Source organism: Delphinapterus leucas, chromosome 2 (genome assembly GCF_059928025.1).
Source record: "Delphinapterus leucas isolate spDelLeu-1000000601 "Yukka" chromosome 2, BTC_Dleu_Yukka2, whole genome shotgun sequence".
Lineage (NCBI taxonomy): Eukaryota > Metazoa > Chordata > Mammalia > Artiodactyla > Monodontidae > Delphinapterus > Delphinapterus leucas.
In genome coordinates, this window is record NC_143130.1 from 118,828,494 (window position 1) to 118,852,601 (window position 24,108).

Consider the following 24,108-nt stretch of genomic DNA (forward strand, 5'->3'; position numbering starts at 1 on the left):
TATAACAAAGTGAATCAGCTATACGTATACATACATCCCCATATCTCCTCCCTCTTGCATCTCCCTCCCACCCTCCCTATCCCACCCCTCTAGGTGGTCACAAAGCACCGAGCTGATCTCCCTGTGCTGTGCAGCTGCTTCCCACTAGCTATCTATTTTACATTTGGTAGTATATTTTTAAATGCTCATTTACTATTCTTAGAATTTCTGCATTGTGGATACTACTGATATGTTTTAAATTCTTTTAGATATTAATATTTGTGAAGTTTTCTCTCCAAGCAGTTTTTTTTTTTTTTAAATAAATTTATTTATTTACTTCTGACTGCATTGGGTCTTTGTTGCTGCACGCAGGCTTTCTCTAGTTGTGGTAAGTGGGGTCTACTCTTTGTTGCAGTGCGCGGGCTTCTCATAGTGGTGACTTCTCTTGTTGCGGAGCACAGGCTCTAGGTGTCCAGGCTTCAGTAGTTGTGGCATGCAGACTCAGTAGTTGTGGCTCACAGGCTCTAGAGCACAGGCTCAGTAGTTGTGGCACACAGGGTTAGTTGCTCCACGGCATGTGGGATCTTCCCAGACCAGGACTTGAACCCATGTCCCCTGCATTGGCAGGCAGATTCTTAACCACTGCACCACCAGGGAAGCCCGGTGTCCAAGCATTTCTTTCTCTTACTTTGATAAATCTTACAGGGAAAATATTTTGCTTCCACAAAAATCCTATCAAATACTTGTACTAAATTAATTCACGTGAACCCAAAGATACTTCTATGTTATGATGGCTATGGGTATGAGAACAAAATTTTAAGATTCAGGAGCCCTATAGTTAAGCTAACATATACAGACTTCCACAAGTTGGGAATAAACACTTTTTACATATAATACTTTCAAAATTTTGTCTTTATTTTCCTTTATATATTGCACCTGTGTGGATTATTCTAGTTCAACAGCTGCCTTATTATGCTGCTGAACTACGTTCTCAACACTCATCTGCTTGCTGAATGACATTTGTGTGTTTGTTATTATTGCAGCTCTATTATAATTATTTAGAATCACCATTAATTGAATGTTCATAAGGACCAAACACTAGACACTTTATATAATGATATCTCATTAATCCTCACAACCATCCTAAAAGGAGTGTTCACTGATCTCATTTGAAAAATAAAGAAATGGGTTAAGTGATGTGCTTAGGTTAGAAAGAGGAAAAACGGAGTTTCCAACATCCATATGCCTATTTCCAAAACTTGTGCTTTTATACTATTCTGTTCGAAGAACGGTATGCATGTTTTTACACTTCTCTATCTTCCTTTTGATATAATCTTCTTTAGTCTCTCTCATATAAGAGGATGATGAAGAAATTATAAAGTTCTTCACAGATAGATGCTATTCCCACACGAGATACATAAACTTATTCACCTCTGCCCTCCTATTTCTCTCATACTTAGCCAACAACTGTATAATTATATTTATGGTGGTGTGGAAAGAGATAAAATTATAGAAAATTAAAAAGACAAGTTTGTGAACCACTCGAAAGTACTCCTAAATTATCACTATTAAATTATAGTTTAGGTTTAATCCCATATCAAATGTAAATTTAAATATATTCATCTTTTTTATTCAGTCATATAAAGATGAAAGAAATCATGTATACTATTAACTACACAGAAGAAAGCAAAATATAAATCCTATGTCATACTGATATTACATAATGATGCTTTTTATTCCAGAAAAAGGAAATCATTTTATTTATAATTTTTTTTAAAATCATCATTAGTCTCTAAAGGTGGAGGTCAGATATTACTGTCCCCATTATAAGTAGAAAAACATCAGCACACAGGTTAAATATTTTTTCCAAAAGATGAAAATCCTATATCTAACATCTCTTTTCCTAATGAAATTTAGCGACTGATTACAAACATTTATGTTCAAAGAGTAACAAATGATCAGTATATATTACATACAGGAAAATAAGTATTATTTTTTAACAGAAGGAATATTCTGAAAGAGCTTCTATTAACTAGTCAATCATCTCAGTTTCCTGAATATAGGGCAAGCATGAATGTCTGAAGGAACACTTCCCAGGAATTATCATCTTGCTTTCTCTGTACATACTTTTACTCTTTCTCAAAATATTCATGTTTTAATATTTCCCTTGTAAACAGTTCATGCAAACACCTGGGGAGGTAAATATAAGCAAATTCCTCAGGGTTAACAACTAATGAAAATTAACTGCAGAACAGGTACCAACACCAGTTGCTTCTGTCTGGAACTCTTAAAAAAAAAAAAAAAAAAAACTTTCTTTTTTCAGCTGTGACTAACTCAGCAACTAAGAGAGAGATCAAATTCTTCAATTCTTCTAAACCATAATAAAATAGTCAACATAAAAAATAGTGAATTATCTTTAATTAGCAGTAGATAGAGTAGTTCAATCTTTAGAAACTGATTTCTAAATTCTTTACTATGCTTTTCAAGACACAAGGTCTAATCCTGACTTTCTCCAGTTCTCTAAAATTCTCAATAAAGATCAGAATATTCCTATCACTATTTGATCTGAAAGACAGAATGAAGAGCATGGGGTTATTTGAAAAGCATGTGTGTCCCTCATTTTTATCATTGTGCCAAAAATGAAACAAATTTTAGCAAAGTATCAAATGTTGTTGTTTCCTTCTGTTTATTTAGCAATAAAAATGTATTCCACCCCAATCCAAAGCAAATGTATTTATAAAATATTTATATTTATAAAATATTTAACTATTTATAAAATAGTTACAACTATTTATAAAATATTTAAAACTATTTTATATAAGTTTTCAATGAAAAGTAGTTAAAGCAGAAAACTCCTTAGGTATGTAACAGTTTTATGAATTTACCCTCTCAAGTAATAATGTTTTGTTTTCTGTTTTTTTAAATTCTCCATTTGTGTAAATCTCCCACAAATTAAAATTTTCATGTTTGCAAACACAGTGAATATTGTACCAACTGTGGTATCAAACGCATAAAAACATAATTTTATCTGTACCTAAAAATAATATGTGTACCTCAGAAAATAAGAATTAAGTCAGGTGTATTTTTAGGTTAAAAAGTGCAATTCAGTTTTTGAAAAGCATGGTAGATTCACAGTGTTTGTTAATATTTAATATATTCCTTTGTATGTTCCAAAAATTAATTTTGGAAAAAAAGTTACATTGGCAGGTACTTACCTCAAAAATAAAAAGTATAGCATCCAATTCCTCCCTTTGAGACTTGTGACCTAGAACATTTTTATAGAAAAATATTTTAAACATTATTATTTTGTCCTCAGTGTCAACAACCACTTAAAAAGCTTAAAATATTTGAAGCACTGAAGTTTTTTTTCTCATTGATTCTTTAATAAAATGTTTAAAGTGTATTCTGTTCAATGTATAGACAATATCATAGCATCTCTCTCTACTCTTTTTAGACAGCTAAATTTAGATTCTACATATTTATGTCTAAAAACAAATCATAATATGTTGTGGAGAACTCTAAATGAACTCTAAAAATGAATTTATGAAAATGACTGCTCAAACCTGACATATGCCCCTAGGGCAGAGCAAAGGTGAGAAAACAAGTAAACCTGAACAGAGAAAAAGGAAATCTAAGCCTTCTCAAAATAATAAGTATATTACTACTAACCCATAGTGTGAGAGGGGTGTTCTACAAGCTGTCTAACAAAAAGAAGTGAAATAATACTAAAATTCCAATGTCCAAGAGTATATTTTTAAGTGAATGTTTATGACAATTATTTGAAACATCAACATAAGCCAAGACTGATTTTAACATCTTACCTTTCTGTTTAAGACTAGCTTCAATAGTAACAAAATTCTCAAAAAACACATAATATATATGTGAAAAATGTTGGTCAAAAAACTGTTTAAGATCGATGGACTCTGCATTCTCTGAAAAATAAATGAAAACAGTTTTTAGTGATTACTATTTATATCACGTTCAGCAAATATTTACTGTGGCATGTTTCCTTCAAAAATGCCAAAGAACTGCTCTTAAAATTCTATTAAAATATTTAAGAGATGTGTTTATACATTTATATCCTTGTTCTCACAACTTTAGCTTTTAAAGATTTTAATTTTAAAAACTGGTCAAATCAGGTTATCATAATCTTTGTTTACTAAAACAATGCCTCAGAAAGTTTTATCCAAAATCATTAAAAAAGAAGTCCTATTTTCAATTCACAGCTATGCTCTCCTAACTTTTCCCCCAAGACAGTTAAAAATCAGTATTTCTAAGAGTAATAATACATGTCTAAAATACATTTACTTTAAATATCTAACAATAGGCTTTGCAAATAGGCACTTAAGTATTATAAAACTCAGGCAATACTGTTCTATAAGAACTGTCAGTATAGTCCAAGGCAGAGAAACTGAACATTTAACTGTATGCAGAGCAGAAAGTGTTGGGTACTAACACAAAATTACTTTCAAAACTCAATGAGGGGTGAAGGTGGGGAAAGAACAAACGCCTGACAGAGAATGTATTATCTGAAAAGACCTCTATGGACAGGAAGGACTTCGGACATAAAGTGGTGGGTTTGAATGAGAAAGACATTCTTGGCATAAACAAAGACATGAAGTGAGGAAAGCAGGATAGGATGCAGAAAAATAATTCATTTTGGCTAGCTTTGAGCATTTTGATAAAAATAAAATAGAAAAAGTATCCTTGATATGTCGAAAAATGTCGTTAAGTGCAAACTAAGGAAATGGGATTTATTATTTAAAGCAAGATATCTACATCGTAGGTGTATATGTACTTATGCATTTTATTGTTTGGTTTATTTTCGGGGGGTGAGAAAGTTCGGGAAAAGGGGAGGAATTAAGAACTTTTACTTTATATACTTCCTACTATTCAAATTCCTTTACAAAAAGCACATGTCTCTTTTATAATAAACAAATTTGAAAAAAGCAACTGGAAAAACAAAGATTTTTTTGAACCTGGGAGTAAAATGAAGAATAAACTACTAACTGCTGATAAACTCAAGTTAAACATCAATTAATTTCTTGGAATGCTCTAAGGCTGAATGGAAGATTTCAGAATAAAGTTAAATAGTAACAACATACAGACAGCACTTTAAACTCTGGTGTATTATCTTACCCTATGAATATTCATAAATCTTTAATGACATCTCATCTATGGAATTTTCCAAGACTGTTTCCCTTTTGTTTTGCCCTCCCCAAGGAAGGAATGGATGCCCTCTCCTCTCTATTCCCTTGTGTTCTCTACATTTCTCTCTCATGGAAGTAATTATGTCTCAAGTGTTTCCTTGTCTTTTTTCCAGGACTAGTCTATATTTTCTTTAGGATAGAAAGTGTGTCTACCTTAGTATTTCCAAAACCTAAGCACAGTGCTGAGCACATATGTACTCAAATGTGTTTTATTATTAATAAAATAAATTATTTTAATGTTATTGTATTCATTTTGTAGCTTGGAAATTTTTATCTTGGAAAAGACTGCATAACCTACTGACAGGCAAAATAGCACTGTTTCACCTTGACTGTAATTAGAACACCCAGATTCCATTCCTACCTGTAACACTATCTGTGTACATTTTCACAGAACTAGGGGAAAAAACAATAATAATGGCTAACACAAACAATGTTTTCTATATGCCAGAAACTCTTCTAAGTCCTTTATAGAAATTAATTCCTAAAGTCCTCAGAACAACACTATGAAATAAGTACTACTATTATCCCTAACTCTAAAGATGAGAAAACAGGTACAGAGAGTTCAAGTAATTCAGTTAGTAAGAAACAGAGTCATGGATTTAAACTCCACACAGCCTGGATTTAGTGCCCATGCTCTTAACCTCTATGTTATTCAGCTTCCAGTGTAATACTGATACAACTATAAGAAAAATAAGAAAAGAACACTAGTAGTTTATCTGTTATCTGCCTGTAAGAAGATAAGAATAACTGTCATTGAAAACTAGTTAAACCTATTTTAGAGACTACCAAAATAAAACACATACACTGAGATAAACAGGAGAAGTATTCTGTTTTCCCCACTGAGTAGTTTGAAGTAACAAAGAACTATGAAATGAGAATGAAATAGACTGCTACAATTATGGCTGAATTTCCTGAAATTAATGTTTCAAACAAAACTAATGTCCCAGGGGAAAGAAGAAAATGAGAACAATAACAAAGCAAAACAAAAAAGTCAAAACAAAACAAAAGCAAACATGAATCAACTTCAAGATTTTGCAACATAAATTTAGCAGCCAAGATAGTCTCTCTCAATTTCCTTCCCATGGTACAGCATGTTACACAAAGCCTGGAAACTACATACTGGCTAATAAAAAATACTGCATCAAAATTAGGTCAATTTGTTTTTTACTCTGTATCTATTTGTAATGAACTAGTTAGCAAATAAAAACTCTTATAAAATATTTTTGTTCACCAATTCACAAAATTTACATAGTGGGGGAAAATGGGAAAAAACACAAAAAAGGTGGATATAAGAGAATAAGAAGGTTTCACTTATTTAAAAAGAAGTCTCTCTATAAAACAGTAACACAGAAGAAAGGAAAATATAAAAGGAAGGAAATCCACAAAGAAAGGGATTATGGAAAAACTTCTACCCAATACCTTTCCCCAAAAAATGCCCCAAACCCTTTATGTTTTCTCTTTTTGTGAATGCCTCCAGTACTTTTAGTCAGCATGGCTCCTAATTATGTCACATTGGTTAGTACAACTGTCCCTCCGTATCAGCAGGTGATGGTTCCAGGAACCCATCAGATGCCAAAATTGGAGAATCCCTTATATAAAATGACATAGTATTTGCATATAACCTATGCACATCCTCCCACACACTTAACGTCACCTCTAGATTACTTATAATACCGGACACAATGTAAATGCTACGTAAATAGTTGCCTGGGTGCGGCAAATTCAAGTTCTGCTTTCTGGAATGCTCCAGAATTTTTTTTCCTGAATATTTTTGATCCAAAGTAGGTTGAATCTGAGGATATGGACCCACCCCTCCAAAATGGAGTGCCAACTGTATCATTCTCTTACAGCTCTCTTTGGGAGCAGAAAGCATGCCTTAGCTTCTTTTACCTTTCTAATTTTTTCAAAATTTTAATCTGAGGAAGTGCTCTGCATAGTGCTAAACTGATGGTTGGCCCTTAAAAAAAGTTTAAGCATTCAAAAACTTCCCCCATTTTTAGAAATACTTCTGTTTGATTTGCAATGTTTGTAAATTAGTATTTCCTTAAAGAAATCAAATAAACATTTCAACCACAAATTAAGACTGAAGTTTCTGAGATTTTAAAAAAACTTATTCAGGCTTAGGAATGCTTTGAAGACCTTTGGGAATACTAACTTTAAGTAGCAAGACAGTTCTAGACTTCATTTAGTTTTCACAAATAAAATTTCAGATGTCTCTAGGATCTTTTTATGAATAAGCTTCAAGAAGCTAATTAATATATTTACTTCCTACTACATCTTTTGAAGACATCTAAGCTCTATAACAAATCTATAATTAAAAATTACAAAATTCAGAAGGCCAGTTTACCTGACCTTAAATTTCAGACACCTGTACTAAATACTTCCCTAGAAAAGTTATCACTAACCCACGCTAGATGACCAAAAATTCAACAAATTTTGCAATACCATCATTCTTCTTCCTCATCTATAAAAAAAAAAAAGCCACCATTTAGAACTTTTCCTCCAATTATGGCATTATAATACACTAATCTGTGAAGTGTATCACAAGTAATCTGCTCCTGATAATAAAGCACTGAACAATGCAAATTATTGCCTTAAAATAATCAATAATGAGGACTGATCCAACAATACAGTGAATAACACAAAAAACTCTCTAATTGCAGAGACACAGAAATGCTGGATAATAAATAATACAAGCTCAAAAAAAAAAAGGAGGAGGAGAAGGAGTAGAAGTGAAGAAAAGAGAGTAAGTAGGGGGCTTCCCTGGTGGCGCAGTGGTTGAGAGTCCGCCTGCCAATGCAGGGGACACGGGTTCGTGCCCCGGTCCAGGAAGATCCCACGTGCCACGGAGCGGCTGGGCCCGTGAGCCAATGCCACTGAGCCTGCGCGTCCGGAGCCTGTGCTCTGCAACGGGAGAGGCCACAACAGTGAGAGGCCCGCATACCACAAAAAAAAAAAAAAAAAAAAAAAAGAGTAAGTAGGAAAGGAGGAAGTGGGATGGAGGAAAAGGTGTCATGAGGGAAAGGAGGATGGTGAGAATGTGGTATAAAGGCAGGGAGGGGTTGAGGGGAAATATGTAGGAAAGGAGATGGGAAGGAAGTGAGGATGAGGAGAAGGGAGAATGGGTAAGGGAAAAGAAACACAAAAATGTATTATTAAAATATAAGCAATATGGAGTCAAGCACAAATAAGGGGGGAGTAGAAGAGAAAAGTAGGAAGAAAACAGAAAGAAGGTGCAAGAGAAAAGAAGGGCAGTAAAACCACACAAACAGGCTGGAAAATTATAAACAATACATTATCAAGTTCTAAGAAAAGAGGAGGGTATATGAGAAGGGAGAAGAAATTGAGAAAAGGGAGGAAGAGAGGACAAAAGGAAGAAACAGAGAAATAGTAAGTTGGAAGACAGACTGATGCTATTACTCAGAATGTAGCACAGAAAAATAATAAGATGGAAACAGACTGCCTGAGAAGTCCCAAGAACAAAGATAAAATGTAAGTAATATTCAAAGAAATAAGGTCTGAGTACTATCTAAAATTGGTGAAATATGTAAATAAATCTTCAGACTGAAAAAGCATAGTGATTCCCAAGCAGAATGAACACAAATCCACGGTCACATCCTAACTCCAAAAACAAAATGGAAATATTACAACCAAGAAAAGTTACCTACACAGAAATATCAAAACTAACAACAGACTTCTCATCAGCCCAATAGAGGCAAGAAGACAATGCAATTTTATACTGAAAGAACTAAGGGAAAATAATAGTCATCATAAAATTCTAATTCAGCTAAACTACTGTTCAATAAGATGAACATGAAAATAAAGAAAAGGCATTTTTTAACATAGAGTTTAACACTTAAAAACTCTCACTCAAAGAATTACAAAAGATAGATTTCTGAACGAATAGAAATAAACTCACATGGAAGAGTGAGAAGCAAGAAGCAAAGATGAGCTAAGAAACTGGAAAATGTGTGGGTAAATCTCAATGAGCACTGACTGTTAACAAAAGTACTAATGCAAAAGGTTACTAACAAGGAGGAAGTAAAATAATGGGCAATAATGTGAAAGATGAAACAAATGCTGGAGAAAGTATTTTAAGATCTTATTTTATTTAAGAGGACAGTAGAAACAGTGATGAACTCTAGACTTCAATATTAGTATGCTATTGAAGTTTTCTGAGTTACCAATAAGAGAATAACAATGCATAACTTCTAATCATTAGAAGGGAAAAAGAATATAGAAAAGCTTATCAATCTAACAGACATGAGTAAAGAAAAGCACCCCAAAAAAGTGAATGAGATGATGGAAATCAATATAAATATACAAGTAATTATAAAAAAGTTAATGGATTAAATGCCACAGTTAAGAGAGAGCTGTAATTATACTGGATTTAAAAACACACACAAAAGTCAAGCTACAAAGTATTTACTAAGTATTTTTAACCCAAGTACTAACCAAAAATACCAACAGTGATTGCTCAAAAAGAGACAAAAAGTAAACATTAAGGCAAGAATTAATACAATTAAAAGAGTTCAATGTATTTTGACAAAAGGCTCTATTTACCAGAAAGCTTTAATTTCAATTTTGCATGAAGAGATATAAACAGCAAAACCCAATAGATTTCTAAGGAAAAGCAAACTCATTTATAGTGTGGTAGCTTTTAACACATCTGTCTCATATTTAACAGAAGTAAGTAGTAAGTATACACAAGATTTGAACAACAAAATAAGCACTTTACCTGTAAAACTCTAAGTTCAAGAGACTATAAATCTTCCCATGTAAAAGTAAGGTATTTATAAAAACTGAACTATTGGGGACTTCCCTGGTGGTCCAGTGGGTTAACACTCTGCACTCCCAAAACAGGGAGCCCAGGTTCAATCCCTGGTCAGGGAACTAGGTCCCGTGTGCCGCAACTGATAGCTCACATGCCACAAGTAAAAAGAGCCCACATGCAGCAAGGAAGATCCCACACACGGAAACAAAGATCCTGAATGTGGCAACTAAGACCTGGCGCAGCCAAATAAAAAAGTAAATAAATAAGTAAATATTAAAAACAAAAAAAGTTTAAAACCTGAATTACTAAGGACACAAACTAAACAGAAAAAGAACCAAGAATAACTTAGCACATACCATGCTCTCTGACCAAAATGAACTAAAATTAAGAATTAATAACTAGGGACTCCCCTGCTGGCACAGTGGTTAAGAATCCGCCTGCAAGAGGAGGAGCTTCAAGATGGCAGAAGACTAAGACACAGAGATCACCTTCCTTGCCACAAATACATCAGAAATACATCTACATGTGGAACAGCTCCTACAGAATACCTACTGAATACTCACAGAAGACCTCAGACTTCCCAAAAGGCAAGAAATTCCCCACGTACCTGGGTAGGGCAAAAGGAAAAAGAAAAAACAGAGACAAAAGAATAGGGACACGACCTACACCTCTGGAAGGGAGCTGTGAAGGAAGGTTTCCACACATTAAGAAGGCCCTTCGCGAGCGGAGACGGCGGGTGGCAGAGGGGGGAAGCTTCGGTGCCACGGAGGAGAGCACGGCAACAGGGGTGCGGAGGGCAAAGTGCAGAGATTACTGCACAGCCGATCGGTGCCGACCAGCACTCACCAGCCCAAGAGGCTCGTCTGCTCACACGCTGCGGCGGGCGGGGGCTGGGAGCTGAGGCTCGGGCTTCAAAGGTTGGATCCCAGGGAGAGGACAGGGGTTGACTGCATAAACATAGCCTGAAGGGGGCTAGCGCACCACAGCTAGCTGGGACAGCGTCCGGGGAAAGGTCTGGAGCTGCCGAAGAGGCAAGACACTTTTTCTTGCCTCTTTGTTTCCTGGTCCACGAGGAGAGGGGATTAAGAAAGAGTGCCGCTTAAAGGAGCTCCAGGGACAGGCGCAAGCTGCGTCTATCAGCGCGGACCCCAGAGACGGGTATGAGACGCTAAGGCTGCTGCTGCAGCCACCAAGAAGACTGTGCAAACACAGGTTACTATCCACACCTCCCCTCCTGGGAGCCTGTGCAGCCCGCCATTGGCAGGGTCCCGTGATCCAGGGACAACTTCCCCAGGAGAACACACGGCGTGCCTCATACTGCTGCAACGTCATGCCGGTCTCTGCCGCCGCAGGCTCGCCCCGCACTCCATACCCTTCCCTCCCCCCAGCCTGAGTGAACCAGAGTCCCCGAATCAGCGGCTCCTTTAACCCCGTCCTGTCTGAGAGAAGAATAGACACCCTCAGGCGACCTACATGCAGAGGCGGGGCCAAATCCAAAGCTGAACCCCAGGAGCTGTGCAAACAAAGAAGAGAAAGGGAAATCTCTCCCAGCAACCTCAGGAGCAGCGGATTAAATCTCAACAGTCAACTTGATGTACCCTGCATCTGTGGAATACCTGAATAGACAACGAATCATCCCAAATTGAGGAGGTGGACTTTGGGAGGAAAGAAATATATATTTTTTTCCGTTTTTCTCTTTTTGTGAGGGTGTATGTGTATCCTTCTGTGTGTGATTTTGTCTGTTTAGCTTTGCTTTTACCATTTGTCCTAGGGTTCTGTCTGTCCATTGTTTTTTGTTTTTTTGTTTTTTTTTTTAGTATACTGTTTAGTGCTTCTTATCATTGGTGGATTTGTTTTCTGGTTTGGTCACTCTCTTCTTTCTTTCCTTTTCTTAATTTTTATTACTTACAAAAAATTTCTTTTCAATAATTATTTTTTATTTTAGTAACTTTTATTTTATCTTCTTCTTTCTTTCTTTCTTTTTTTTCTCCGTTTTATTCTGAGCTGTGTGGATGACAGGCTCTTGGGGCTCCAGCCAGGCATCAGGGCTGTGCCTCTGAGGTGGGAGACCCAACTTCAGGACACTGGTCCACAAGACACCTCCCAGGTCCACATAATATCAAAGGCAAAAATCTCCCAGAGATCTCCATCTCAACGCCAAGACCCACCTCCACTCAACGACCACCAAGGTATAGCGCTGGACACCCTACGCCAAACAACTAGCAAGACAGGAACAGAACCCCACCCATTAGCAGAGATGCTGCCTAAAATGATAAGGCCACAGACACCACAAAACACACCACCAGACGTGGACCTGCCCACCAGAAAGAAAAGATCCAGCCTCATCCACTAGAACACAGGCACTAGTCCCCTCCTCCAGGAAGCCTACACAACTCACTAAGCCAACCTTAGCCACTGGGGGCAGACACTAAAAACAACAGGAACTACGAACCTGCAGCCTGCGAAAAGGAGACCCCAAACACAGCAAGTTAAGCAAAATGAGAAGACAGAAACACACAGCAGATGAAGGAGCAAGGTAAAAACCCACCAGACCTAATAAATGAAGAGGAAATAGGCAGTCTACCTGAAAAACAATTCTGAGTAATGACAGTAAACATGATCCAAAATCTTGGAAATAGAATGGAGAAAATACAAGAAACATTTAACAAGGAACTAGAAGAACTAAAGAGCAAACAAACAATAGTGAACAACACAATAAATGAAAATAAAAATTCTCTAGAAGGAATCAATAGCAGAATAACTGAGGCAGAAGAATGGACAAGTGACCTGGAAGATAAAATAGTGGAAATAACTACTGCAGAGCAGAATAAAGAAAAAAGAATGAAACGAACTGAGGACAGTCTCAGAGACCTCTGGGTCAACATTAAACACACCAACATTTGAATTATAGGGGTCCCAGAAGAAGAGAAAAAGAAAGGGACTGAGAAAATATTTGAAGAGATTATAATTGAAAACTTCCCTAATATGGGAAAGGAAATAGTTAATCATGTCCAGGCACAGCACAGAGTCCCACACAGGATAAATCCAAGGAGAAATACGCCAAGACACATATTAATCAAACTATCAAAAATTAAATACAAAAAAATATATTAAAAGCAGCAAGGGAAAAACAACAAATAACATACAAGGGAATCCCAATAAGGTTAACAGCTGATCCTTCAGCATTAACTCTGCAAGCCAGAAGGGAGTGGCAAGACATATTTAAAGTGATGAAGGAAAAAAACCTACAACCAAGATTACTCTACCCAGCAAGGATCTCATTCAGATTTGATGGAGAAATTAAAACCTTTACTGACAAGCAAAAGCTAAGAGAATTCAGCACCACCAAACCAGCTTTACAACAAATGCTAAAGGAACTTCTCTAGGCAGGAAACACGAGAGAAGGAAAACACCTACAATAACAAACCCAAAACAATTAAGAATATGGTAATAGGAACATATATATCAATAATTACCTTAAATGTAAATAGATTAACTGCTCCAACCAAAAGACAGAGACTGGCTGAATGGATACAAAAACAAGACCCGTATATACGCTGTCTACAAGAGACCCACTTCAGACCTAGCGACACATACAGACAAAGTGAGGTGATGGAAAAAAGATATTCCATGCAAATGGAAATGAAAAGAAAGGTGGAGTAGCAATTCTCATTATCAGACAAAATAGACTTTAAAACAAAGATTATTACAAAAGACAAAGAAGGACACTACATAATGATCAAGGGATCAATCCAAGAAGAAGATACAATTGTAAATATGTATGAACCCAACATAGGAGCACCTCAATACATAAGGCAAATAAAACAGCCATAAAAGGGGAAATTGACAGTAACACAATCACAGTAGGGGACTTTAACACCCCACTTTCACCAACGGACAGATCACCCAAAATGAAAATAAAGAAAGAAACGCAAGCTTTAAATGATACATTAAACAAGATGGACTTAACTGATATTTATAAGACATTCCATCAAAAAAACAACAGAATACACTTTCCTCTCAAGTGCTCATGGAACATTCTCCTGGATACATCATAGCTTGGGTCACAAATCAAGCCTTGGTAAATTTAAGAAAATTGAAATTGTATTCAGTATCTTTTCCAACCACAATGCTATGAGACTAGATATCAATTACAGAAAATATCTGTAAAAAATACCAACACATGGAGGCTAAACAATACACTACTTAATAACCAAGAGATCACTGAAGAAATCAAAGAGGAAATCTAAAAATACCTAGAAACAAATGACAATGAAAACATGATGACCGAAAACCTATGGGCTGCAGCAAGAGCAGTTCTAAGAGGGAAGTTTATAGCAGTACAATCCTAACTCAGGAAACAAGAAACATCTCAAATAAACAACCTAACATTACACCTAAAGCAATTAGAGAAAGAAGACCAAAAAAAAACCCCAAAGTTAGCAGAAGGAAAGAAATCATAAAGATCAGATCACAAATAAATGAAAAAGAAATGAAGGAAACAATAGCAAAGATCAATAAAACTAAAAGCTGGTTCTTTGAGAAGATAAACAAACTTGATAAACCATTAGCCAGACACATCAAGAAAAAAAGGGAGAAGACACAAATCAATAGGATTAGAAATGAAAAAGGAGAAGTAACAACTGACACTGCAGAAATACAAAGGATCATGAGAGATTACTACAAGCAACTCTATGCCAATAAAATGGACAACCTGGAAAGAATGGACAAATTCTTAGAAATGCACAACCTTCCGAGACTGAACCAGGAAGAAATGGAAAATATGAAGAGACCAATCAAAAGCACTGAAACTGAAACTGTGATTAAAAATCTTCCAGCAAACAAAAGCCCAGGACCAGATGGCTTCACAGGCAAATTCTATCAAACATTTAGAGAAGAGCTAACACCTATTCTTCTCAAAGTCTTCCAAAATACAGCAGAGGGAGGAACACTCCCAAACTCATTCTACGAGGCCACCATCACCCTGATACGAAAACCAGAAAAAGATATCACAAAGAAAGAAAACTACAGGCCAACAGCACTGATGAACATAGATGCAAAAATCCTCAACAAAATACTAGCAAACAGTATTCGACAGCAAGTTAAAAGGATCATACACCATGATCAAGTGGGATTTATCCCAGGAATGCAAGGATTCTTCAATATACGCAAATCAATCAATCAGTGTGATACACCATATTAACAAATTGAAGGAGATAAACCATATGATCATCTCAAAAGATGCAGAGAAAGCTTTCGACACAATTCAACACCCATTTGTGATAAAAACCCTCCAGAGAGTAGGCATAGAGGGAACTTTCCTCAACATAATAAAGGCCATATATGACAAACCCACAGCCAGCATCATCCTCAATGGTGAAAAACTGAAACCATTTCCACTAAGATCAGAAACAAGACAAGGTTGCCCACTCTCACCACTAATATTCAACATAGTTTTGGAAGTTTTAGCCACAGCAATCAGAGAAGAAAAAGAAATAAAAGGAATCCAAATTGGAAAAGAAGAAGTAAAGCTGTCACTGTTTGCAGATGACATGATACTATACGTAGAGAATCCTAAAGATGCTACCAAAAAACTACTAGAGCTAATCAATGAATCTGGTAAAGTAGCAGGATACAAAATTAATGCACAGAAATCGCTTGCATTCCTATACACTAATGATGAAAAATCTGAAAGAAAAATTAAGGAAACACTCCCATGTACCACTGCAACAAAAAGAAGCAAATACCTAGGAATAAACCTACCTAAGCAGACAAAAGATTTGTATGTAGTAAACTATAAGACATTGATGAAAGAAATTAAAGATGATACAAACAGATGGAGAAATATACCAAGTTCTTGGATTGGAGGAATCAACATTTTGAAAATAACTATACTACCCAAAGCAGTCTACAGATTCAGTGCAATCCCTATCAAACTACCAATGGCATTTTTCAAGAACTAGAACAAAAAATTTCACAATTTGCATGGAAACACAGAACACCCCGAATAGCCAAAGCAATCGAGAAAGAAAAATGGAGCTAGAGGAATTAGGCTCCCGGACTTCAGACTATACTACAAAGCTACAGTAAGCCAGACAGTATGGTATTGCCACAAAAACAGAAATATAGGTCAGTGGAACAGGATAGAAAGCCCAGAGATAAACCCACGCACATATGGTCACCTTATCTTTGATAAAGCAGGTGACAATATACAATGGAGAAAGGCAGCCTCTCCAATAAGTGGTGCTGGGAAAACTGGACAGCTACATGTAAAAGAATGAAATTAGAACACTCCCTAACACCATACACAAAAATAAACTCAAAATGAATTAAAGACCTAAATGTAAGGCCAGACACTTTCAAAGTCTTAGAGGAAAACATAGGAAGAACACTATTTGACATAAATCACAGCAAGATCCTTTTTGACCCACTCTTAGAGAAATGGAAATGAAAACAAAAATAAACAAATGGGACCTAATGAAACTTAAAAGCTTTTGCACAGCAAAGGAAAACATAAACAAGATGAAGAAACAACCCTCAGAATGGGAGAAAATAGTTGCAAATGAAGCAACTGACAAAGGATTAATCTCCAAAATATACAAGCAGCTCATGCAGCTCAATATCAATAAACAAACGACCTACTCCAAAAATAGGGAGAAGACCTAAAAAGACATTTCTCCAAAGAAGATATACAGATTGCCAACAAACATAAAAGGATGCTTAACATCAGTGAGCAGTAGAGAAATGCAAATTAAAACTACAATGCGGTATCACCTCACACCAGTCAGGATGGCCATCATCCAAAAGTCTACAAGCAATAAATGCTGGAAAAGGTGTGGAGAAAAGGGAACCCTCTTGCACTGTTGCTGGGAATGTAAATTGATATAGCCACTATGGAGAATAGTATAGACGCTCCTTAAAAAACCAAAAATAGAACTACCGGACGACCCAGCAATCCCACTAGTGGGCATATACCTTCAGAAAACCATAATTCAAAGAGTTATGTACCACAATGTTCACTGCAGCACTATTTACAATAGTCAGAACATGGAAGCAACCTAAGTGGCCATGACAGATGAATGGATAAAGAAGATGTGGCACATGTATGCAATGGAATATTAGCCATAAAAAGAAGCGAAACTGAGTTATCTGTAGTGAGGTGGATGGACCTAGAGTATGTCATATAAAGTGAAGTAAGTCAGAAAGAGAAAAATAAATACCGTATGCTAACACATATATATGGAATCTAAAAAAGAAAAAAAATGGTTCTAAGAACCTAGGGGCAGGACGAGAATAAAGACACAGACATAGAGAATGGACTTGAGGACACGGGGAGGGGGAAGGGTAAGCTGGGACAAAGTGAGAGGTTGGCATGGACATATATACACTAACAAATGTAAAACAGATAGCTAGTGGGAAGCATCCACATAGTACAGGGAGATCAGCTCAGTGCTTTGTGACCACCTAAAGGGGTGGGATAGGGAGGATGGGAGGGAGATGCAAGAGGGAGGGGATACAGGGACATATGTATACATACAGCTGATTCCCTTTGTTATACAGCAGAAACTAACACACCATTGTAAAGCAATTATACTCCAATAAAGATGTTAAAAGAAGAGAAAAAGGTAGAGGAAACAGATGAAATTAATTTGAATATATTATATTTAACCAATATATCAAAAATATTATTTCAATATATAATAAAAATAAATATTATTAGTGACATAAAAAAACCCTTAAACATAAAGTAAAATAAAAATTATTCTCTTGCCTTCAAAGATTCGACATAGGCACAGAGGAAATGAGGAGATACAGTGAAAAAGATAATCTTATAAACAAAGATACAATGTCTGATTTAAGAGCAACATCAATTCTGTTTTATCAAACATACCAGAAGCATAGAGACATAAAGATAAGGCAAACAGTTATAATCACTTATGTTTACTTAATAGTTTACATTTGCATAGATAGCACTTTTACAGTTAAACAAATATATCTTATTCATTCTCCACGAATATATATATATATATATATATTTTTTTTTTTTTTTTTTTCCGGTACGCGGGCCTCTCACTGTTGTGGCTTCTCCCGTCGCGGAGCGCAGGCTCCGGACGCGCAGGCTCAGAGGCCATGGCTCACAGGCCTAGCTGCTCCGCGGCATGTGGGATCCTCACGGACCGGGGCATGAACAGGTGTCCCCTGCATCAGCAGGCAGACTCTCAACCACTGCGCCACCAGGGAAGCCCTCCACGAATATATTTTTTAAATAGGTATATTATTTCCACTTTCTGAGGAAATTAAGCCTGAGAGACGTTAGGTAACAAGGCCAGGTCACACAAAGCTATTAAACAGTTCCAAATCAGCTTTTCTGATCCCTCAATCAACACCACCATATTAGCTACACTTCAGGTGGTACGCCAAAGCATAATATAACCTTGTGGCCAATTTTAATCAAATTCATTCTGAAAGAACGGTATTTTTAAAGAATTATTTGAAAGCTACACAGTCCTGTAGAGGCTGAGATAGATACTCTGAAGTTTTAGGATAGTGAAAGTTTTTAGTTTGATACTTCATGATCTCTTGCCTGAATTTTATTAGTAGCCTCCTACCTAATCTCTCATCATTTGAAGGCCACTTTTTATCCGTCCTCCACATATTGCTACCAGAATAATTTACCAAACCTGAGTCCAACTACCGGTATCACTCATCAGCTTAAAATACTTAAGGCATTTCCCACTGTAAACAGGTTAAGCCTGGGTTCCTTCACATGATATACAAGTCCTATTTTTCTTCCCTAACTTCCTAATATCTGTCCACTACCCACTACACAGTAAGGAACTAAATAAATTATGATACATCCATACAAATGAATAGGCAGCCACTAAAAATATTCATAAAAGAACATTTTAATAAAACTGAAAAACATTAAGTATTTATAGTTTAAAAAGCAAGTTATAAGTAGGTAATATCAGCGAGTTAGTGGAATAAGGAACTCTGAAAATCTTTTCCTCCATTAAAAACAGCTAAACAAAAGCAAAAACAGTAAAAATCAACCTTTTCGTAGACCTGGAAATTAATCAAAGGCTCACAACAATCAAGCACATTTTTTCAAGAAAAATGGATGAATCTCAATAAGAACAGTTACCTCTGTGGCATTTCAAACTTACTGTGTTCCCATTCCCCATCCTCATCTCCTTAGCAGCCTTAAAAACCAACAGCCCAGGATCACAGTGAGAAACAGCAGCCTGGAGGAGTCACTGGAGGAGGTCACTGGAGGAGTCAGAACAGAATTGGAGTTCTTTCAAAGCTTCACTCTAAGAGAAATGTCATTATTTGACTTATCTAGCTGCTCCTTCGAAAATCCAGCTTGCAAAGCTTGTCTTTATTTGAGTAACTCAGAACTCACACACTGCAACAGCTTTTCCTCTGGAGACATTTGTGGAAAACAATCAGTGGCAATTATTTAACACCACAGCTGCCTGAGGCAGCAATCACTGATGAGGCAAACAACTAACCAAAAAAAAACTTAAAAGGAAAAGTATAGAGAATGTGCTATCCACAGGGAACTCTAAAGAGCTACAACATATTAAGGGGAGTATAGAAAGCCATGAGCTGAGCTGCAAGCATACTAAGGCAAGTCTGGAAAAAGATTTAAACTTTCACCTCTGTCTGATCTTGAGTTTACACAAGAAAGCTGTGAAGGCTAAAAAAGTATTGTAAACTGTTTCTTGAATACTGACAGTATGTCCCAATACACACAGAGAGCTCCTTGGCAAAGACTAGGAAACTTACTGACTCCAGGCTTGTAAGGAAGTATCCGTGCAGTCATTAGCTGACCACTAAGTTGAACGAGTAAAGAATGCGGTGGTCACATAGGAGAAAGAAAATACACTGCACACAGTTCAGGAAAGTCATTAAAGAATCACACAGCAACAATAACAACAGAAACAACAAACCCTGGGGGGAGAGGGAGAAAGTGGTTTCCAGAGTTGCTGTATTATTTAAAATGTCAGTTTTTCAACAAAATTACAAGACACACAAAGAAACAAGAAAGTATGCCCCTGCCGCGGCGCAACTAAGCCCGTGCACCACAACTGCTGAGCCTGCGCTCTACAGCCTGCGAGCCACAACCACTGAGCCCACGTGCCACAACTATTGAAGCCACATACCTAGAGCCTGGGCTCCGCAGCAAAGAGAAGCCACTGCAACAAGAAGCCCATGCACTGCAACAAAGAGGAGCCCCCACTCATCGCAACTAGAGAAAGCCTGTGTGCAGCAATGAAGACCCAAAGCAGCCAAAAATAAATAAGTAAATATAAATAAATTTTTAAAAAAAAGGAAAGTATGCCCCAGCTCTCATGTGGAGGCAGGGAAGTTTGGCCTTTGGGAATGATCACTAAACTCACAAAGGAGACCTGGGCCTTGGGCTCCCAGAGAAAAAGAAGAAGAAAAAGAAGGTAGTCAAAGAACCAGAGACTCAATACTAGGTTTTAAATAGCGACAATTATTTCACAGAGGTTTGTCCCACAAGAGCCATACCACCCTCGAAGAATGTGGTCCAAGAGCAGGCACCCAAAATGCCTCTAGTGAAGAAAAAGAACGGTCATAGCCCTGTGAGGAGCCCGTAGAACCTAAGGCCACGTTACATGCTGGACGGACTGAGCCGTCACCCAGCCCCAGGAAGCAGGCACTTGGTCCATCCAAGTCACTCAGTGGGAAGAAAAGGAAGTCCATGTCCCCTGGCTTGAGGGTGAAGACCTCCCCAGACCCCAAGCAGGTCGAGGAGGTAACCAGAGCTGGCAAGAAGCTCAAAAAACACAAGAAGGAGAAAAAGGCCCAGGAAGCTACAGCCTTCTCAGCCAGGGATCCTTGGTTCTGAGAGGCCAGGGATGCTTTGTACACTTGCTCAGTTGGGAAACATGGCATCTGGAAGCAGGCAGCCTCGTGACAGAAACAGAAGTAGGGGAGCCCCAGGGAACACAACGTGAAGATGAAGCAACATGAAGATGAAGGAGAAAAAGAAAATCCACCAGGAGGGAGATACCCCTCCTGGGGCACCCTGAGTTCTCCAGGTCTGGGTTGAGCAGCCCTAGGAAAGAAAGTAAAAAGAAGCCAGTCAAAGTTGAAGCTCCAGAATACATCCCAATAGGAGATGGCCCCAAGGCTTCTGTGAAGAAGAAAATGAAGTCCAAGAAAAAAGGCAGAGCAGGCAGACATGGAGGAGCCAGCTCTGAAGAGGAAGAAGAGGCAGAAGAGCAGAGTAGGAGGAGAACCTTGGGATGAGGAGCACAACACGGACTTGGAGGTGGTGTTGGAAAAGAAAGGCAACAAGGACAAGGCACACATAGGCCAGGTGCAGCCTGGTCCTCATCCCTCCAGTGCATCTTCCCTCCCCTAGATGCACACTCCCCTCCTGCCAAGCCACAAGATCCTGGTCCCAGAGGCCTTAGGGACTCCAAAGACTACCAGGCTAGCCTCTGCCACACCTCCAGCGGCAGAGAGCCCGTGGTCTCCAACACTTCATGCCACGACTTTGGCTGAGGGGCTTTCTGGTCCTTCAGAATCCCAGGCTGAAGCTGTCCTCCTCGTAACTGCTGCAGGGGGAGAAGAGGACACGTGCTCTGCCTGACCCACGCGTGACCACCTCCTCGCCTCCATTCAGGAGCATTTTTTTTTGCCTTTCGCAGCTTTATTTAAATATAATTGACATACAATAATCTGCACATATTTAAGGTGAACAATTTGATGAGTTCTGACATATGTATGCATCCAGGAAACCAGCAACGATTAAGGTAATGAACATACCCATGATTTACAAAAGTTTCCTTGTGCCCCTTTGTAATCCATCCCTTCCTTCCCCATCCCCAGATAACCACTACTACTCTGTCACTATGAATTAGCTTGCATTTTCTAGAATTTGTATATAATTGGGATTATAGAGTATTTACTCTTTTTTTTTTTTTTGCGGTACGCGGGCCTCTCACTGTTGTGGCCTCTCCCGTTGCAGAGCACAGGCTCCGGATGCGCAGGCTCAGCAGCCATGGCTCACGGGCCCAGCTGCTCCGTGGCATGTGGGATCTTTCCAGACAGGGGCACGAACCCGTGTCCCCTGCATCGGTAGGTGGACCCTCAACCGCTGCACCACCAGGGAAGCCCTACTGTGTTTTAAACTGGCTTCTTTCACTTAGCATAATAATTTTGAGATTTATCTATATTGTTGCATGTATCAATAATTTGTTCCTTGTTATCAGCTGTCCAATATTTCTAGCATTCTTTGTTTTGATGTTAAAAACATTTTCAATTCTCAGTTGAATTGCCTAGGCACCTTTGTAAAAAATCAACTGACTATGACCAAAACAAAACAAAAGCATGCCCCATGTACAGGAGAAAGATCAGTCAATAGAAACTGTCCCTGAGGAAGAACAAACATTAGATCTGCTAGGCAAACACTAACATCTGTTTTAAATATGTTCCAAAAAATAAAGGAAACCGTGTCTAAAGAACTAAAGGAAAGTGTGAGAATGGCACCTCACCAAGGAGAGGATATCAATAATGAGGTAGAAATTATGTTTAAAAAAAAGAGTTTAGGGCTTCCCTGGTGGCACAGTGGTTGAGAGTCCACCTGCCGATGCAGGGGACACGGGTTCATGACCCGGTCTGGGAGGATCCCACATGCCACGGAGCAGCTGGGTCTGTGAGCCATGGCCACTGAGCCTGCGTGTCCAGAGCCTGTGCTCCACGACGGGAGATGCCACAACCGTGAGAGGCCTGCATACCACACACACAAAAAAAAAAAAGTTTAAAAGTACAATACAAAATGAAAAGTTCACTAAAAGCTCAACAGCACATCTGAACTGGCAAAGTAAAAAATTAGCAAACTCAAAAGATATTAGGTTAGTTGAGATTATCCAGTCTCATGAACAGAATTTAAAAATAATGAAGAAAAATGAACAGAGCCTCAGAGACTTCTGAGTCACCATCAAATGCAGCAATACACATACAACAGGAGACCCAGGAGAGAAAAGAGAGAAAGAGACAGAAAAATTTCAAGAAATAATGGCTGAAATTTTTCCAAATTTCATGAAAAACATTTATGTGGACATTTAAGAAACTCAATAAATTAGAAGTAGAATAAACTCAGAGACCCGTATCTAAGCACATCATAACAAAACTGTCAAAAGATAACAACAAAAAAAATCTTGAGAGCACCAAGAGAGAAGCAACACATCACTTAACAAGAAAACCTCACTAAGAAAAATATCTGATTTGTCATCAGAAAACAGGAAGGCCAGAAGTCACTGAGATGACATAGTCAATGAGCTTAAAGAAAACACCTGGCAACCAGGAATTCTATACCCAGCAAAACTGTCCTCAAAAATTAACGCAAAATTAAGGCATCCCTAGGTACACCAAAACTGAGAGAATTTGTTGCTAACAGGTCTGCCCTATAAAAATTACTAAAGTGAGTACATCAAGATGAAATGAAAGGATTCTAGATAGTAACTCAAATCCACTGTAAAAAACACTTTGACCTGTAAATGAAAAAACAACATACCAAATATATGGCATCTCACTAAAACAGTGCTTAGAGGTAAATTTATAGCTTTAATAAACACCTCGATGCAGGTCTCAAAATCAATAACCTAATGTTCCACTTTAAAAAACTAGAAAACAAAAAGCAAAAGCATGTGGAAGAAAGGAAATAATAAAGATTAGAATGGAGATAAGTAAAATAGAGAAAAGAAAAACAATACCAAGAAATCAATGAAACCAAAATTAGTTCTTCGAAAAGATAACAACATTGACAAATCTTTGGCTAGTCTATCCAATATAAAGAGAGATATGATTCAAATTACTAATCTGGAAAAGAGAACATTACTACCAATCTTACAGTAATAGAAAATATCTTAAGGGGATACTATGAGCATTTGTTGTTAGCAAGTTAGGTAACCTATATGGAATGGACAAATTCAAAGAAAAGACATAAAATAAACTACCAAAACTGACCCAAGAAGAAATAGAAAATCTGAATAGATCTATAAAAAGTAAAAAGAAGGACTGAGTAATAAAGAAAACTGACCTCAAAGAAAAGTCCAGGCCAAAATGGCTTCATAGGTGAATTCTATCAACTCTTCCAAACAATAA

At 37.5% G+C, this 24,108-nt stretch overlaps 1 protein-coding gene and 1 pseudogene across 7 annotated transcripts in view; one reads left to right on the forward strand and one right to left on the reverse strand.

Moving 5' to 3' along the window:
• RALGAPA1 (Ral GTPase activating protein catalytic subunit alpha 1) overlaps positions 1-24,108 on the reverse strand; it is a 228,532-nt gene that overhangs the window by 179,907 nt on the left and 24,517 nt on the right. For all 7 annotated transcript variants that reach the window (XR_016392164.1, XM_089907599.1, XM_022570707.3 and 4 more), the window contains exons 2-3: positions 3,801-3,911; positions 3,195-3,244 (exon numbers count right to left, since the gene is read on the reverse strand). Coding sequence is in view for 6 of the 7 variants with exons in the window: in XM_089907599.1 (XP_089763725.1) it covers positions 3,195-3,244; positions 3,801-3,911 (161 nt within the window). In the remaining variant the exon portion in view is untranslated. The remainder of the gene's footprint in view (positions 1-3,194; positions 3,245-3,800; positions 3,912-24,108) is intronic.
• Positions 19,491-21,507, forward strand: LOC111173304 (lysine-rich nucleolar protein 1 pseudogene; annotated as a pseudogene).